Here is a 19,671-nt window from a genome sequence, read left to right on the forward strand (position 1 = left end):
GTTTTGGACCAAAATCAAAAAATCGCAATATGTTAAGGACCAAAATGAGACTTTAGTCTTGAAAAATCTATCTAATTAATCAACAAAAGGATATTGTCATGATGTTTTTATTTCATTTAACATTAGTTTTGTCGTGTTATCTCTAAGTATTTACAATTGTCAATGTATATACCACATAGTGTGATTCAACCTTATGAGAACACTTGATCTTGGCAAATTAGCTACGCATTAGAAATCATACAGTAGTAGTATTTTTTTCCCCAATCAAAAAAATTCTGAACACATTTTTATCTAGTAGTCCAATAGTTTACAGCTCAAGGTAGTGAAGATCTTAACTGACATATAACTAACATATTTTTGGCTAGTAGCCCAAAAGTTTACAGTTTACTACTCAAGGTTTGTAAAGAGAAATATATATAGTTTGAGATATATTTTCATAAAACGCTATAAATTCAAATATTAAATCACAATTTTCTATTACAACCATATATAGTAAAATATTTACTAATGAAAGCGAAAGAGGCCGAAACCGTATAAGATTTTGATTTGATATGGTCAAAACACGTTTGCGTGTTGTTTGTTTATCATGCACTTTCTTCCATTTTGTATGTTTATCTAATTTTGGTAACTGGTTTCAATAACTGCTACAAATAATAGATGGAACATGAAATATATCTCAACACTTTTATTTCATTAAAATGAAACCTTATCACAGTGACTTCACTAATGCACCCTAAAACTACGTGTCACGACGCGAGATAGAATATTTTTTAAGACTAAACTAATTTTAAGAGAGCGAACTCATTTTTATAGGGAGTAATTTTAAGAGAATTTTTTAAGATCAAACTTATTTTAAGACAATTTTAAAACTCATTTTTCATTGAAATCGAACTCCCAACTTATTAATAGTATTGATTTTAGTTTGAAATTTTATTTTGATGAATACGCTGAAGCAGAGTAAAAAATGTTATTTGAAATTTTATTAGTGCATTAATTAAAAAAATAAATTCCATTATGTAAATTGAATTTATTTTTCAATGAATTTCATATTTGAAATTTTCATAATACTATATTTTTTAATTTCAATAATATGTAATTTTAAAAATTAATTATTTACTTTTCTACTTTTAATAATGTCCAATTTTAGAATTTTAACTATATATTTAACTTTTAAATTTCAATAATTTTTGTATTTTAATTAAATTATAAATTTTATTTAATTATAATATACTGATAAATACAGTACTATAATATATAAACGTGAATAAAAATTAAAAAAGTGAAAATGCATGAATAGTTTAGGCAAAGAGACGTTAGTTATTATTTTTTAAATAAAGAATGAAGTGAAAAATGGTAATGAGATTAATTTAAAATATTAATGAGAGATATTGCGTTATGAATGCTCTAACAATTAAAGTCAATGGTTTGACAAATAAAAAATGCCCCCAAAATTTCAATTTCACATGCTGCCGCCCTACCTAATAAGTTAATTAGTCGATAATCTTTAGCACGCTAATCAATTTTGATAATCAATTATATAATGACCGCAATATTAGGTTACCAAATGCGCAGAAATTTCTTTTCCTCTGATCATGCGGACATTTACTCTGCCTTTTAAATTTCTTACTTAACTCATTTATGCATATTGATGAAAGAATGCAAAGTTTATACTATTAGTTGTCAGTTATTAATGAAAAATTATTTTACTATCTATTTTCAATTTTAACACAGTTTAGGAAATATAAGATCATCACCTTCCAATACTTTGCAATATCAATAACCATCATTTATTCCTAACATTAGAAATTTTGCATATTGAACGCAATTATTATCGAACTCAAAATGTCGTGCAACCGAATTGTGGTCACACCTGATTCGGTAAGGGTCATGTTAATACTTTAACCACTTTAAATTTTTGTTAATTTTATAGTAATACAAAAATAAAATACAGTGATATTATTGCACCGATCATGTGAAAATTGCATAATGAGTTCAAACAAGTACTCCATCAAGCAAAATTTGAACAAGAAAATAAAACAATCTTTTACATTTTGACTAAAATGATATAGCTGATTACTATAATGTCAGTTTAGCCTCTGAAGCAGCAATAAACATCATGATAACCATTTAAAATTATTTTTACACCCAGGCAATGAAATGAATTTTATTATACACAACATTATCATCACATAAGAATTATTAAAAATTACATAAACCCAATATATAAAATATAAAATCTCCATGATCCTCCTACAAACTGCAAAACTCTAATGATCTTCGTTTCAATGAATATCTTTAATTAATTCTGTATATTTAACAAAAAACGGAATTGATAGGTACAAACCGGAGAAGCACATGGCAGTTAGACCAGAACAGTTGTACATCCATTCACTGCCTCTCTAGATCGGGCAGCCCGTCTTCCTGCCCGCACGACTGACTCTGGATTCTTCTAGAAGATCTCTCTCTACTCAGAATCCGCCGGAACGAGCTCAATCTCGAGCTCGATCCGCCGCCGATCTTCGCTTCCGACGTCCCCTCCTGCGGCGGAGCCGTGGCCAATCCCTCCCTCGGCTCCGCCACAAGGCGCGGCTCCGCCTCCGTCCGGCACACCGGACACGTGGAATTGGATCCGAGCCACCGATCGATGCAATCTGCATGAAAGGTGTGCTTGCAATTCGGCAAATTCCGAGCGATCTCGCCGTCTTCGAGCGCGCTGATGCAGACGGGGCACTCGACGGCGGCGGAGGAGGCGGATTTGAAGAGGAATTTGGGGAGGGAGGCGATGACGGAGGGGTCGACGCCGGAGATTGGAGGGTCGGGGGGTCGGAATGTGCCGGGGGAGGAGGCGATGAAGCCGAGGCGGCGGAGGGAGGCCTGGCGGCGGGCTTGGCGGCGGAGGACGCAGCGGGCGTAGATGTGGAGGACCGTGACGAGGAGGACGACGACGGAGAGGGAGACGATGGCGGTGAGCATGATCTTGCTGTTGAGATCGCTGTAGTTTTGGCGAGTGAAGAAGTCATCGTCGTTGTCGTTCATTGACATCACTGAGTTTGGAATTTGGAATTGGAGTTTGTTTGATCACTTAATTTAGAGTCAGAAATGAGGGAAGCTTTGTGTGAAATTAAGGAAATAAATAGCGTCGATTTTAAAATACAAATACTGTTTCAAAGTTTTTTTAGTCAATTTTATAGTCTAGTATAGTAAATCTTTATATTTATCCGCGTAACTCATCTATTTTTAACTAAATTATTTTACACTTTAATTCAAATGAAATACATACTAATTAGAAAGTAGATGACCCGTTTATAAATAAAAATTATCTATTTTATCATAAACCTTTAACAACATTTATATATTTGTGCCTATATATACTACGAATTTCGATCTCCATAATCTAACATAATTTTATTGTGTTTTCACATTATCTGATCACTAGTTAAATCAAAATTGGCCCGAAGCTTGTACTCCAATCCATATTAAAATAGGTTAGTTGATTTAAAAATACTATAGTATTGATTTAGTTTAGGTTTAAATATAATGGATCACTTTTTAGTCTCAAATACATATAACAAAGGCATGTTTCAGCGGCGAGACGCAAGAGGTTGACGTGAAACGAACAAAATTGGTTTGATTTACGTAATTTCCTCTTCGAATGTTCAGTGAGTGACAAAATTTCAAATGCATATTTTCTTGGTGAAATTTCTTGGCATTGAACATTCTATTACGTTAGATTTGGATATTAAAATCTGATTATTTTGTAAACCGATTTCCAACATTAGTCCTTCAATATTTTGGACATTAAATCTCACGAATCCACCGCCACATAATATCTACACACAACAATAATATTGACATGGTTAAAATATTTTGTTGTCCGTAGTAGGGCTGGGGAAAAATACCGAAATGAAGAAATACCGGTCTTATCGTACCGAAAAAATACCGAAAATACCGAATTTTCGGTATACCGTGATTTTCGGTACGGTATGATACCTTACCGAAATATTCGGTAAGGTAAAGGTATGAATTTTTATATACCGCGGCATACCGAAATTCGGTATATACCGTAATTTAAGGTATATACCGTAAAATATGAATATAATAATATATAAAGTATTTTATATATTTTTAAATTATAAAATTTATTGTGAAATATAATATAATATGAATAAAATATACTAGTATTTAATACCCCGTATATTATTTAAATTACTATAAAATATAAATAGTATTCTAAAAACTCAAATATTCAATTTTCATTGATATTGAAAAGTAAGGTATACCGCAAAAGTATGGTATACCGAACTTTGGTACGGCATACCAAAAATGAGGTACGATATCGGTATGAAAATTCTCCATACCGAAAATAAGGTATACCGAAGTTCGGTATACCGAAAATTTTGGTAACATAAAGGTATGATTTTTTTGCATACCGAATTTACGGTAAGGTATACGGTATTGTGGTTTCGGTAAGGTATACCGTACCTACCCACCCCTCCGTAGATACTTACTCTCAATAATATTGTGAATGTGGATTTTATTTTGTTTAGTCACAAAAATAAGATATACTCCATCCCTCCTTCATTTTATTGTCTACTTTTATCATTTTCATGTCCCTTGTTAATTGTCCACATTCACCTTTTACCATAAATGAGAAGTAAGCTCTACATTACACTAACTCATTTCACTCACATTTTATTATAAAATTAATATATAAAAGTAAGACCTATATTCAACTAACTTTTTAATACACTTTCTTTTACATTTCTTAAAACCCGAACGGAAATCAAAGTGGACAATTATTGAGGTACGGATGCGTATGAACTAATATAACTATATAAATATATAATGTGTATCAGGGGCGGAGCGCCAAGTTTTGTAGGGAATGGGGCAAATTTACCTATGAAGAAAACTTAAGAATTTGAGGAGGTGCATTTAGTGAAAAAAAAAATTTATAATCGGTAATATATATATGGAGTAGAAAATTTGAGGTGGGGCAAATGGCCCTCATATGGGCATACTAGATCCGCCCCTAATGGGCCAGGACCCACTTTTTCTATCTGCTCTCTGGCAAGAGCACAACACCCACAGCTGTGCTCTTCCGCAAGGACGAGCACAATTAATTTAAAATTTAATTAAACAATAACATTTCCATAATAATAAAATTCATTAAAAAAACCTAAATAAAATTACAAATGACAAATAAAATAAAAATGACATAATTAAAATCCTAAAAATTACACAATTAAAATACTAAAAAATAAAAAAACACTACTCGTTGCCGAATTTCACCCACATGTGGTTGATTAGGTCTTCTTAAACCTGAATGTGGGTTCGGGTATCGCGCATTGTGTGCCTTGTCTCGATCCTCTGGCCAACCGTCGTATGCTCACCTCGGCGTGGGGGAGACCTCGCTGTTGAGCTTCCGGCTTCATCCTCGTCGTAGAAGCTAGCCGCCCTCGGCCCTTCGTCGATTTTTTTTATTTTTTTTATCATTATTTACAATTAAATACCGATTTTTAAGTTAAAAATTTTTTTGAAGGCAACGGCTATGCCGTTGCCCAATCCCATGCCGCCACGTCAGCTGCTCGCTGGCGCGGCGCGAGCGCAGCGGCGGCGGTGCTTCGCCTTGCCAGCGGCGCGGACGGCGGTGGCGACCGTCGCCACCGTTGCCGATGCTCTCACTGTAATTTGTAATGTTATTTCCCTCACAAAATAGGGGGAAATTCATTAAATTTTAGTTTTGGTTAGTAGTACTACTTTTTTTTTTAAATTCAAGTAGCATAATTAAGCATATTAACTATTTATTCCTCAAGAATTTTCGATGAAGTCCTTAGTCTTTTAGCTTCTGGATTTGTAAAACCATCTCTAAAGATACTCAAAAGACTAAAACTAAAATGGAGTACACTGTTAGCTCTAATGGTACTATAAACCAATATCATTTTAGGTTTTTGACTAAAATATAGTACATTTGTTTTTTTGTTTTATACTAAAATAAGCTCAAAATCATGTTTTTAAATTTTGTTAATAAAATAAATAGATATAGACAATATTCTTTTAGGTTTGAGTTTAGTATAAATAATTGGAATGAAATCACTAATAGATTTACACTAAAATGAAGTTGAGTTTAGTACAAATAATTAGAAATGCTATAAGAGCATCCACAACCGTGCTCTTGCCAGCGGCACGGTTGTGGGCCCGGGCGGTACTATTCATGTCTGCTCTCTGACAAGAGCACAACACCCACAACTGTGCTCTTCCGCAAGGACGAGCACAATTAATTTAATATTCAATTAAACATAAATATTTCCATAATACTAAAATTCATTAAGAAATCACAATAAATATTACAAAATACAAATAAAATAAAAAAGACATAATTAAAATCCTAAAAATTAAAAATTACATAATTAAAATACTAAAAATTAAAAATTACATAATTATTGGCTAATATTACCCGAGGAAGACTACTCATTCGTGGGGGTCATAGATGACCTATCGGCCATATTGAGTTGGCTTAAGAGCATCCACAGCGAGTTGTTCGGGGGTGGAGGTGGCACATAGGGAGCAAGAGCGGCTTCGGGAGTGGCTTTGGGAGTCGAGCCGCGACGACGGTTGGCCGCCGCCTTCTTCCTTCCTTGGGGGCGGCGTTGGGAACCGCTCGGTCCGGCGTCGGGGCTACCCAAGTTAGCTCCGGCGAGTTGGCTAGCCACTTCTTCCGAGCCGGAGTCGGATAGGGCTACCGACCTTGATCGTTTGGAGGAGCCGCTAGAGGAGGATGTTATGCCTCCCTTATACTTCGGGTGCGTCCGCGTCTCCTGCCAAACGTTAAGATATTTGAACGACTTACCGTTCATGGATTGGTAGGTGCTCAGCGCGGCGGTGATGATGTCGACCTCGCTTCGGCCGCTCCCGGCATTCCGGGACTCCTGGATGAAATAGCCGTTGAACTTGCCAATTTCTTCGTTGGCTCGGCCGATGCAGTTGCGCACCATACTCTCGTTGCGCTCGATCGTTCCGGGCGGCCGGTTTGCATTGTACCGGCTAGAGACGCGCCACTAAAAGTGATCGCCGGATTGGTTCGTTCCAACCACCGCATCTTCGGAGATTTCCAAGTACGCCTTGAAAAATCTTTCCATCTCCGCCGGTGAGTACGGTGTGCAGACACCGGCGCGAGATGGAGGAATCGGCATTTGGGAAGGGGCGCGATGCCTAGGCTCCGGTGTCCACCCGTAGCGCCCTTCGGAGGCACCTTGGTCGTCGATTGGGTATGGACGGTAGCCACCCGGAACGGCCGAATCTTGGGTTTGAGGAGGGGCTGAATATTCCGTTTCCGGACTAGAAAACGGTTGTGAACCGAACCATTCGGGGTTCCAACCGTGGGAGCCCGAAGGGTTATCGTCTTGGCCGGACATAGTGATGTTGTAGGGTATGAGAGAATGAAGATGAAAATGGATATGAGAGAATGGAGATGAGAATGGATATTGGAGAATGATGATGAGAGTTGTGTAGTTTGATGTGAATTTTTGGGGTGAAATTGGGGGTATTTATAGATGAAAGTGTGTATTTTTGGGGTAAAAAAAATGAAAAAAAATTAAAAAGGTGTAAAAAACGGTTATAAACGGATATATTTTTTTGGGGAAGTGAAATTTTTTTTTTATTTTTTATCGGTTTTTTTAATAAAAAACCAATTTTTTTAAAAAAAAATAAAATTTTTTTAAACACAACGGTCGAGCCGTTGACGAATGGGAGCGCGCCACGTGTGCGTTCGCTGGCACGGACGTGCTCGATACATCGAGCAGCGCCGTGCCAGATGCGCGAGCGCAGCGGCGGCGGATGGCGTCCGTGCCAGCGGCGCGGACGGCGGTGGCGACGGACGCCACCGCTGCGCATGCTATAATGTTGTCATTTCTTTCATTCCGCACATAAGAGCATCCACAACGGAGAGCACGCGCTCGTCCGTCCATGCCAGCGGCGCGGCGCGAGCTGGCATGGCCCTGCTCGATGCATCGAGCACGTCCGTGCCAGCGAGCAGCGTACGTGGCAGCGTGTGATTGGCCAACAGTATATCCGTTAAAAAATTATTTTTTTATTTTTTTAAAAAATCGAAAATAATACCAAAAAATAAAAAAATATATTTTCCCAATCCCAAATGAATGGCCTTTTTTTGCCCGTTTTTCTGTATTTTTTTTATTTTTCCCCCCAAAATCATCTATAAATATACACATTCATCATCCATTTTTCACATCAGATCATCTCTCATTCATATTTTTCACACAACTTATCTACACCTTCATCTATCACTCAAAACCTCAAATGGATTTCACTCATCTCATAGCGGAAGCGGAGCGCGAAGAACAAGAATACTACGAACAACATCGTGCCGCTTATGAAGAATATGTCGCAGCGAATACCCCTGCCCCTCCTCCTCAACTAACTAGATCAACTCGCCGCTACATCCATCGTGACCGGGAGGGAGCCCACGAAAGGCTCGTTGCAGACTATTTTGCCGACCCGCCGTGGTTTCCGGAAGATTACTTTAGGCGCCGTTTTCGCATGTCAAAGCGCTTGTTTATGCGTATTGTCAACACATTATCCGCCCGTGTAGAATTCTACCAAACATGTCCAGATGCAGTCGGTCGGTAAAGTCTCTCGGCGTTGCAGAAGTGTACGTGTGCCATCCGACAACTCGCTACTGGGAAACGGCCGACCTCTTCGACGAGTATTTGCATGTCGGTGAGTCGACTAGAATCCTTTGTCTTAAACATTTTTGCGAGGGCGTTCGTACAGCTTTCGGTGATGAATTCCTTCGGGCACCCACCACCGATGATTGCCAACGGTTGCTTCGTCTTCACGAATCAGTCTATGGCTTTCCCGGTATGCTTGGCAGCATTGACTGCATGTATTGGAGGTGGAAGAATTGCACGACTGCTTGGAGGGGGCAACACTTAAGCGGCCACAAAGGAGGCGGCCCAACACTTATCCTTGAAGCGGTCGCCGACTTTCGCCTATGGATTTGGCATGCATATTTCGGTGTTTCCGGATCCAACAATGACTTGAACATGCTCTATTCTTCACCCCTCTTCAAGGATGTGTTGAATGGTGTAGCACCGGCGATCAACTTCACCGTCAACGGAAATGTATACCACATAGGTTACTATCTCGCCGATGGTATCTACCGAAGGTGGTCGACTTTCGTGAAGACGCTCAGCGTCAAGAGTCCGGGCGGAAAGACGTCGAAAGAGCCTTTGGGGTCCTTCAAGCCCGATTCAACATTGTTAAGGTCTCGTCTCGGCTGTGGTACGTGAAAAATATCGCCGACATCATGTACACGTGTATTATCTTACACAACATGATTTTAGCCGACGAAGGACCGAGGGCGGCTAGCTTTTACGACGAGGATGAAGCCGGAAGCTCAAGCGCGAGGTCTTCCCCACGCCGAAGTGTGCATACGACGGTGGGTGAGAGGATCGAAACAAGGCATACAATGCGTGATACCCGAACCCACATTGAGCTACAAGAAGACATAATCAAACACATGTGGGCGAAATTCGGCCACGAGTAGTGGGTTTTTTTAATTTTATGAATTTAATTATGTAATTTTTTATTTTAGGAGTTTAATTATGTAATTTTTAATTTTTAAGATTTTAATTATTTAATTTTTATTTTTTAAGATTTTAAGTATGTAATTTTTTATTTTTAATGTATTTTGTAATATTATTCTGGGTATGTTTAATGTATATTAATTTTGTGGAAATGTTTTTATTTAATTTGAATAATGGAATGGTGAGACCCTTGTGCTCGTCCTTGCGGAAGAGCACGGCTGTGGGTGTTGTACTTTTGCTTAAAAGTAGGCAGAAAAAGTGGGGTCGTGCTCACAAACGTGCTCGTTGGCAAGAGCACGATTGTGGATGCTCTAAGGTGTGAATGAGTTCAACTATGATTCCACAATATTCTGCCCGTGGTTAAAATTTAATACTACTGTCTTGTTTTAAAAAATAGTCCATTTTTATCATTTTTGATCATGCTCTAAAATTAATCCATTTTTATTCTCAGTAATTTTCTTTTAATTAAGTGATAAGTCCTATTTTTTACTAATAATATTTTAATTATTTTTAATCTCTTTTATTTTACTAATTTTACAGAATCCTTGTGGAGTATTTAATTCGAATGACAACAAGAAATGCAATAATAATCACAAACATTTAGTTAAGAAATAATCTTTCAAGTGGATCTCTAAACAAATTTATCATTCTTCAATTTTGGGCGAAACCGGTCTAAATCGGCATTTTGGGCTTCAAGTAGTATGGTACAGCCCGTCTTCAAATTAAGGTTTAATCGGGCTAAATCGGCATTTTGGGCCTCAAGTATTATGGACCAGCCTGTTTTCAAATTAAGCAAGATTAAACATTTATAAATATAGGTAATTAGGTAATTCAAATCACATCCACAATTAATTTTTTTTTTCATTTTCACTTATTTATACGCACTCCGTCCATGAAAAATAATCTCATTTACGGACGACACGGTTTAAATGATAAATTAATTAAGTAAGAGAGTGTGAGTAAAAGAGGGTGTAAAATATGATAGAAAATTTTCATTTATGAAATGAGATTATTTTGGTGAACATTATAAAATAAAAAAATACTACTATTTTACCACTTTCTTTTAATCATATCATTATTGTTTCAACCATAACGATTTCAAACTAACACCGCCGGACAAAATATACTCATAATTTTCTTTCTACTAGTATATTAAATCTAGAAATCCAACTGCCTAAAAATGATGGTCGTTAGTTGTTATATTCGAAGTTGTAGTTATCATTTTTAATTATATCCCGTCAATAAAATATGTATATGGATTGTGACTTCAATTTTATAATAAAAATAAGATATACGAACTATAATCCCATACTCTCAAAGAGAAGTTGATCACAAAAGGAAATTCACCAATTGCCCTTATTTTACTTAATTCTACTACTCCTATAATCGGCTCCTACTACTAATTTAATATACGAACTATGAATTTTTTCTCGAGAAGCCAGCCACCTTGGCTCAATGACAAATCATCCTTTCCTAAAAATGTGCAGACATGAACTTATTTTATAACACACAACAACCCACAAAACATATTATTTTGAATATTTTCTCTCTTTTTTTTATCCTTTGCGAAGACAAATTAAATCTATAGGTAGTTGTGCACTACAATGTGATAAGGTTTTTGTTTATGTTGGCACTATTGAACTATTACACGTAAAAAGGTTCCTTTTTCTGATAATATAGTAGTTTGCAACTAATTCTAGTTTTGACTCTTCTAAACTGCTAATGCTAGTTAGTCACAGAGACAAAATTGTGTATGGGGCGGTTCGGGCGGAAAAATTAAGTGTTGGTGGAATCTCTTTTTATATTACTAATACTCCATTTCCAAAAATGCTTGCATATGGACTGACGTGGGATCCTTAATTTTGTTGAAATTAATTATTAGGCTTCTTGGATTATCTTATATTAACCGTATATAATATCCATACCACAATATTCGCTTAACAAAGATAATCACATTGAATATGTTTTTGTCCATCAATTTTTATGAGGTGGGTGCACTAAGATGACCATAGAATATTTGGAATATTAGTACTCCGTATTTTGAGTGTTTTTTTATTTACCATTTTAATTAAATTACTTCTTTTAATATTTCGACAATAAATTTTTCTCATTATTTTATGATGTAGTTTTTGTGATGGATAGATAGAAATTGTTTACCCTAGCCCAGTATCTTTCTTCTCAGCCATTGACTAGATCAACACAATTGCAACGGGTTAATTTGAATTGAATTGGACACATAAAAAGTAATGTTCGAGTTTTTTTTATGTGAAATTCGTTGCATTTAGACATGCATTATTTTATTTGAATTTGTAACTTTTACTAAATAATGGATTGTTCGTAATAGTTTATTTCTCAATGATACTCTCAATTATAGCATGGATTTTCTAATGGGAATAATTGTACTAACATTTTTCTGTTATATTTTGATTGAAGTCCTTCAAATATCTATATGGGTTTTTTTATATTGCTTATAGCATAATAATACAAAATTAAGATCTAATCTATCTCCTTAGATTTTAAAATGAGTGTATGGGATTAAATCTTACGAATTTCAATAAATAATAGACAATATATCAACAAAATGGTAAGATCGTCATTCTGTTATCATATCATAATTTTTGTCTTTTTTATATATATTACAAATATCAACACAATAACATGAATATTTCAACACAAGTACATAAAAACATCAACACAGTTTTATTGAGATTTTATATGCATTATATTGAATTTTTTTTATGTATTTGTTGATAAAAATTCTACTTATCAACATATACGAAAACTGAAATAAAAATCATCAAATTTCATCATCCGAACGTCGTCGGAACATATGCAATTGATATCTCGTTAGAATCCTTATAAAATTACCTTTAATTTGATATATTTTTGGCGAAAAAATAATTTAAATCGAGAGAGTTACGTAAATTTAATTTTATGATAATTTTAATACAGTAAGAGATAAATGACATTAATACTCTTTAATTTTATTTAATAATTATTTAAATTTTAAACATAATCTACTTAACATTATATCAACCACTAAATCGCCTAATGTAATGGTTAAGAATTAGTCTTAATTTTGAATTGCTAATTAGTTAGCAATTCATCACATTCCTCTCTCTATATAGATTGAAATATTCCAGGTTTAAATTAGTGGGTTCAAACTACTTTATGCTAGCTAATGGATATACTTTATTTATTTTTGTTTGATTTATACTTTTCATTGAATTATTAATGAAATTTAGTATTTTTTGTGTGTGTAACTAAATAAATAAACTATTATGTAACCATAGAATATATAACTTTTAATGTATAAATTAAGCAAAAGAGGAATAGGTGAAACGACACGAGGAATAGGTGAAACGACACTCTTTGCTTTTGAGCAAGATGCGATAAATCTCACATGTAACTCACTCACCAAATTTCAATTGAAGACAAAGCTACACGTTTAATTGATACTATACAATTTAAAAGGAAGCATCATTTTGGATATGGGCCCTAATCTATTTTAGGACCTCCATGTTATCTTAATTATAACTTAAATTTTTTTTTAGCAAAGCAATGGTATTACTTACTTATCTTCTTCCACTTTCTCAGTGTACATTTCAATTTTCATATGGACACGAGATCGTTATATCGATAGTTCAAAAGTTTAATACTTTTAGATATGTTTTTTATATTCAAATGTGGTCAAAAGCTGGGAGTGACACATCATGAGGTATTTGCAATATATCAAAAGAAACAAATTTAGAAAAGATTTTTTAAAACCTTTCTTTTAATTAGATCCACAATTCAAATATCGTTCAAGGAAGTAAATCAAAATTCAAAGAGTAGAATATTCATGGAAATAATCAGGTGATTATTTTTCTTAATAACATATCCTATTTTCATATAAATATTCTACCTTCGTTTGTACGTCTATTCTCAATTCAATTAAAGGGTGTATCAACTGTGACGGAACCAGAATTTAAATAAGTCGGCGCTGATATTTTAAAAATATATATAGTATGAAAATGTTTAATTTTACATATAATGTCAGTACAATTTTTACGACACACTAGATGATACTCCCTTTGTCCGCGAATAGGAGTCTTGTTTTTCATTTTAATCCGTCCGCGAATAGGAGTCCCGGTTCCTTTTTACTGTAAATGGTAATAAAATCTCACATTCCTCTAACTCATTCCAATCACATTTCATTTTAAACTAATACTATATACAAGTGGAATTCATATACCTCTAACTTTTTTTCACCCACTTTTCTTAACATTTCTTAAAACATGTGCCTTCAAGAAATGAGACTCCTAATGGTAGACAAAGTAAGTAACTGTTTTCAGCAAATAGTCATATCGCTAAGAATTGTATATTTTTAATTTTTTTTAAATTTCTTTCTCAGTCTTAGACAACTAAGATATCATTCCCATTTATCTCTCATTCTACTTTGCAAATCTATCTTAATAAGTTGTATCCAAATTAGATTAAGTCCAAATCCAAGTACCAATTAAATTAAGAGGCATTGAGTCATACAAAATTTCTAAACATGAAAAGCACAATTACGTACTGCACTATTGCTGCAAGTCAGATTATTTTATTCGATTTTATTAGATTTTGTAATTTTATCAAATAATTAACATTTACATACCCTAATTTTATTAATTTTGGCTAATTATGTCAAAGCATCATTAGTTAATTTTAGCCCTAAAGGCCAAAAATAAAAAGCAGCCCAAAAATAATGATGCTTTTTGTCTTTGTCTTTGTCTTTGTCTTCTCCCCAAATTCAATTTCAGAGACGAAGAGAGCGGCGGTGAGCGGAATTCGCTGGAACTGGACGATTGGAGTGCAGGGGCGGATGCCGGTAGGAGGAAGGCCGTATAAGGGGGAATCGGGGTCTGGCGCCGCTGTGTATAACTCTATAAATGGAATACAAATATGGTATGAGAGCAGAAAAATCGTATCATATACTTGAAATTACTAGAGCTGCTGGTCCAAAGCAGTTGCTACATTAATATACCTCCTAAACCGTCTTCCTACCTGAATTCTCAACTTAAAAAATCGCTTTTTACATGATAACTGATGAGTTAATGATAGATTGTGGATGTTTATGGGATGACTTAAGATAATGCGAATACTTCATATTATTCATATAAAAAGTTGAAACCCCAACCCTAAGGGCCCCCACATCCTAATCCGACAGTATTGTGAGAGATGTTAAATAAAGGTACGCAGTGATCCGCTGAGGGTGAGAATACTTCATATTATAAATAGTGCAAGGGATGGGGAAAATTGATATCTTATCGTAGATGCCCTTACGCTTAGAAGCTTTACGGAATTAGGTTATATTTGAAAAAAAGGGCCTAAAATTGGGATTATAGGGGAGGTGTGAACGGGGGAGGTCTTTTTAAATAGAAAGAAAAAGAAAAGGATAAAAAAATAATACTACTACTAATATTTTAATGAAACGATGTCGTTCTAATAATCACAAATAACATTACTTTGATCATCGAACATTTTTCGATTACACATCACCATCGACTTGTGGAATTGACTAGAATTTAACCAAAAAAAATTGTAAATTAAAGAAATACCATCCTTATATGTTATGTTTAATTTCTTAAACTGCATTTAAGTTCGAAAATTCCACAGCATTCCTCTGCTCTTCACAAAACAATGAATTTATATTCAGTAACAAAACTAATTATTTTTGGATATAAGTATTAAATAAATTTTCAATGTAAAGAACTTTAAATGTTAATTCAAGCATATATCACATAGATTGTGAGCGAATATCGTGATTTATCAAATTTGTCCTATCCTAAGTTAAATAATTTGCGCCGCCAAGCCATGATAGAAATGCGTAGCCAACAATTAATAAAAGATATAGCATTATCAATGAGAGAAAGCGAAGCGTAGTGAAAAAAATATTTGACCAAATAGATAAACCAAAGATGAATGGGATAGATTACAAAGAATTTGTCGAAATGTAAAGAAAAGACGACAATATCTATAATCGAACAATATATGATGACACCGTCAAACCAATGTGATCAATTGTAATAGGATTGCAAAGCTATAGCTGCATCGAAAATCCTAGGTTTAGTATCTCATCAGATGTGACCCTTTCCCACTTCCTACTTTTGGAAATATCCATTTCAAATAGTTTATTGCAAAATTGTTTGTTAATATATTACGACATATTGGATGGTCTACTGATAGAATCGGACTAAAATCTACTTCCTTCGTTCAATTCAATATGTCCATATTTTCTTTTTAGTTTGTCTCATTCAAGATGTTTATTTTCATTATTTGGAAATAAATCTCTCTCGCTCTCTCTCTCCTTTCTTCTCATTAAAATATTCATTTGCTTTTTCCACTCTACTTTATCACAAACAACTAATTCACCTAAAACTTTATGCTACTAAAAAATGTGGACATTTTAAGTGAGACACAAAGAATACTTTATTTTACTCCACTTTACTCCATTTTGTAACTGTGGTAGTAATTTTACTACTATAGACATTTTTGCCAAGAAACAAGAAAAATTGGTTATTATATAAAAAATCCTTATTTTCAATTCGTTGAATTTATCAATGTGAAAGGGCACAAGAAGTCATCTCTTAACCATCTCACCTCACCCCAATGTTAATAGAGTTATTTTTCAATTTTGGGATGTTTCAAAATAATTGAGTCATTTCTATTTTTGGCAAAAAATAAATCTCTTTTACTATATTTTTTTTATAAAAAAAATGTCTCTATTAATAAGGAACGAAGGAAATACTTGATATTGCATTTCACTATTATTTTGTCGAACGAACTGAAACTAAAAAAAGGGATATGCACATCTTAAAAACACTTACTAGAAAAAACATTTTTTTAAACGTTACTTTTACCATAACACTAACATTTAATTTAATTTAATTTAGTGGAGTAACTAATAAAGTTGATCTAATAGATCCCCATGCGTATGTATAATACTCCATGTAGATAACCTTCATCAAATAAATAACCAGATCAACTAAAAGCAACAATTAAGGATTCTCAGCCAATTATTCCTTGTCTATTAAATATTCTCGAACCAATTTATCCTTGTCACATTGGTACTGATACTATATGGAATAAACAATCATCCACGCAAGAACTTTTGTCCATTTATTAAAGAAAACGGAACCCACATTTTCTCCACTATTATCTGTCCCCTTCACTCTTTATACACTTTATCCTATAAATAGCCATGCAAACCTATCATTATCCATGCAAAAACTAGGGTTTCATTTCTCTATTTCTCCAATTTCACTTGCTTTCACTCCTAATTAATCCCAATGGCTTCCTCCACAATTGTCTCCTCTCTTATACTCTTCTTTCTCCTCCTCTCCGCATCCGCAGCTCGTGTACCCTTAGCCATGGCCAACGAGGCACACATGCAACTTTTTCAGAGAAAAATGGGGATTAATCGAGTTGAGTTCGAATTGTATATGAGACGATATATGAAGATGGGCTCCGATAGAGTCGCACCGGGTGGCCCGGACCCTCAACATCACAATATTGCACCAATATCCCCATGATTATCCTCAACATTTAATTAAATGCGTCATTTTGAATGTTGAGGGGTTTATTAAAACGGGTTGTGTGTTTGTTTCATGTTTTTTTTTGCTTTATTAAATGTTACCTTGGCGAAATGTAAGTTTATGTTTTGCTATAGTTATATATGTATCCCCCTCTCCCTTGAAAAATGCAATGTTGCTCCGTAAACATTTATATATATTTCAATCTTTGAGTTTCTTCCTCCTTTTATATTTCATGAAAAACAGGCTGGCTAGTGAATATAGACATAAATGCTACAAGACCTTATTTTTCCATCTCATATTATATTTGCCAAAGTAGTCAAACTAAAATTGATTTGAAATAGTACGAAGACAACTACGAACGAGTACATGATGACACTTACTTTCAATTGCTAGATATAGTATCGAACTAATTCAGTTCTATCACTACATTAATTCCATTAGTTGGACTTGATTTGATATTAATGCTTAAACCGATTATAAGCTGCATATCTCTTAAATTCTTAATCCCACCAATTAAAGTATTATAAATTCGAATCCCAGCATATTTCAGGTCAAGTATGTCAAATGATCATGCTTCGGAGATGATTAGATATTTAGATCCGAGCAAATTTTATTTATAACGCACTTAGCATTTATGAATTTTTCATGTCATCAGCAGATAAAAATAAAATTCATCGATGTATAATAACACAAGTTTGGTAGAGTGTGATGAGAATGCGAATAAATTCAAACTTGGGGAACGTACATTTATGGACTGTTAATGAGTTAGGGTATTAATTATATTACTGATATTTTGGTTTTTATTATTAGTCTTAGTTATCTTTTTATTTAGTTTTTTTACTAGACGTTATCTTATACAGTAAATATTTATCCACGACATCATTTAATTTTACAATGGAAAAGATCAACTAAAGTTACTAAACAAATATTCCCCGGTAGCTATAATTTATTAAAGCGTTAATCCACATGATCACGGATCAGTTTTCCACCCCATAAACAGAAAGAACTTTAATTTTTTTTTCCAATTAAACAATTGAACATATTCTTTTGATCATTTCATGTACTATTAGAAAAAAAAAGCTAAGAACTCGTTATAAAAATAAATCAAATCTCTTACTATATGTTAATCGACTTGGTCAAAATCTCTTAACCATTAGACCTAAATTACACTTCAAACAAATTTGAATATAAATAAATATGTATTACATCTTATTCTTGGAACCTCTTTTCCAGAATATTCATTGATACACTTTAAAGGGCAATATGACAAGTATGAAACACACAGATAAGACCATGTTTCTCTGATTTGGATCCACATAGGACATATAAAATTAAATATAAAACCCTTGGATTAATTTATTAAAGTCAAATTCCAATATCAATTCAACTACTAGGCATAGCATTAACTATTTTCAGATAAACTTTTCGCTTTATGTATGGACAACTTTCTGTGATAATGAGAGGTAGTTTATCGTTTTACAAATAGTACTAATACACTAAAGCCAAGCCATGGACTATTCTAACATCGACTAATTTTATGATGGTAATGAGAGGTAGTTTATCGTTTTACAAATAGTAACACTAAGACTATTTTGATACATGAACTAATTTAATGGGAGGAACAAAAATAACAAAATATATAGACTATTTTTTAGGAAGGAATATGCATTAGATATGCAAGCAACAGATGGTGCATGCATACATCTAAATAAAGATATTATACATGGTGCATACATGGAAATAGAGACTGAGTGTTGTGTTAACTAGAGCTTGTTTGTTTGTCAACAAGTAATGTTATTGGAGATTATGATTCCTGATACATTACTATCTTATGTTTGGATATATCAAGAAAAGTTGTTAGAATTTTAAATATATATTAATCAATTAAATTCAATTATTTAATTGACATAATGACTGAATTAACTAATTGTCGTAATAATCGGAGTAAAAATATTTTAATTAAATCTTTGACTAAAATTATAACAATAGTGATAGTAATATAATTTAAAAAATTAAGATTTGATTAATAGGAGTATTATAGAAACATAATACTAATAATTTCTTTAAGACTTGTTATTATAACTATGTAGTATTGCAATACTAACATAATAATAACAATAGTAAATAATATGATAAAAAAGTGTTATAATTATAATTATACTAGTTACTTATTAGAAGTATTATTGTTATTATTAGGTATGATTAAAATGTTAAATTAAATTAAAATTTTCTTAATTAATTATTAATTTTGAATGAAAATAACTACAACAATAGTGCTAATAATAATCATTATTTTTTTATATTATGATTCATAATTTGAATAACATTATTAAATTCTTAACAAGTTATTATAGTTATAATTATAATTAATAATTATACTTTCTCCATCTCGGAATGTGAGTATCTTTTTCACCTGACTCGAATTTTAAGAATTGTAAAGATAAGTGGGTTAAAAATTAGTAGAATATAAGTCACATTTTGTATACTGCTCCTAGTTTTATAATAAATGT

General features: G+C 33.6%; 1 protein-coding gene across 1 annotated transcript; it reads right to left on the reverse strand.

Annotated features, from left to right (window-relative positions):
- Positions 1 to 2,136: 2,136 nt before the first annotated feature.
- Positions 2,137 to 3,125, reverse strand: LOC121807160 (E3 ubiquitin-protein ligase ATL41-like). Its single transcript, XM_042207366.1, has one exon. The coding sequence runs from the start codon at positions 3,040 to 3,042 to the stop codon at positions 2,389 to 2,391; it is 654 nt and encodes a 217-aa protein (XP_042063300.1). The 5' UTR covers positions 3,043 to 3,125; the 3' UTR covers positions 2,137 to 2,388.
- Between the last annotated feature and the right edge of the window lie 16,546 nt (positions 3,126 to 19,671).

The sequence above is a fragment of the Salvia splendens genome, chromosome 6 (assembly GCF_004379255.2).
Source record: "Salvia splendens isolate huo1 chromosome 6, SspV2, whole genome shotgun sequence".
Classification (NCBI taxonomy): domain Eukaryota; kingdom Viridiplantae; phylum Streptophyta; class Magnoliopsida; order Lamiales; family Lamiaceae; genus Salvia; species Salvia splendens.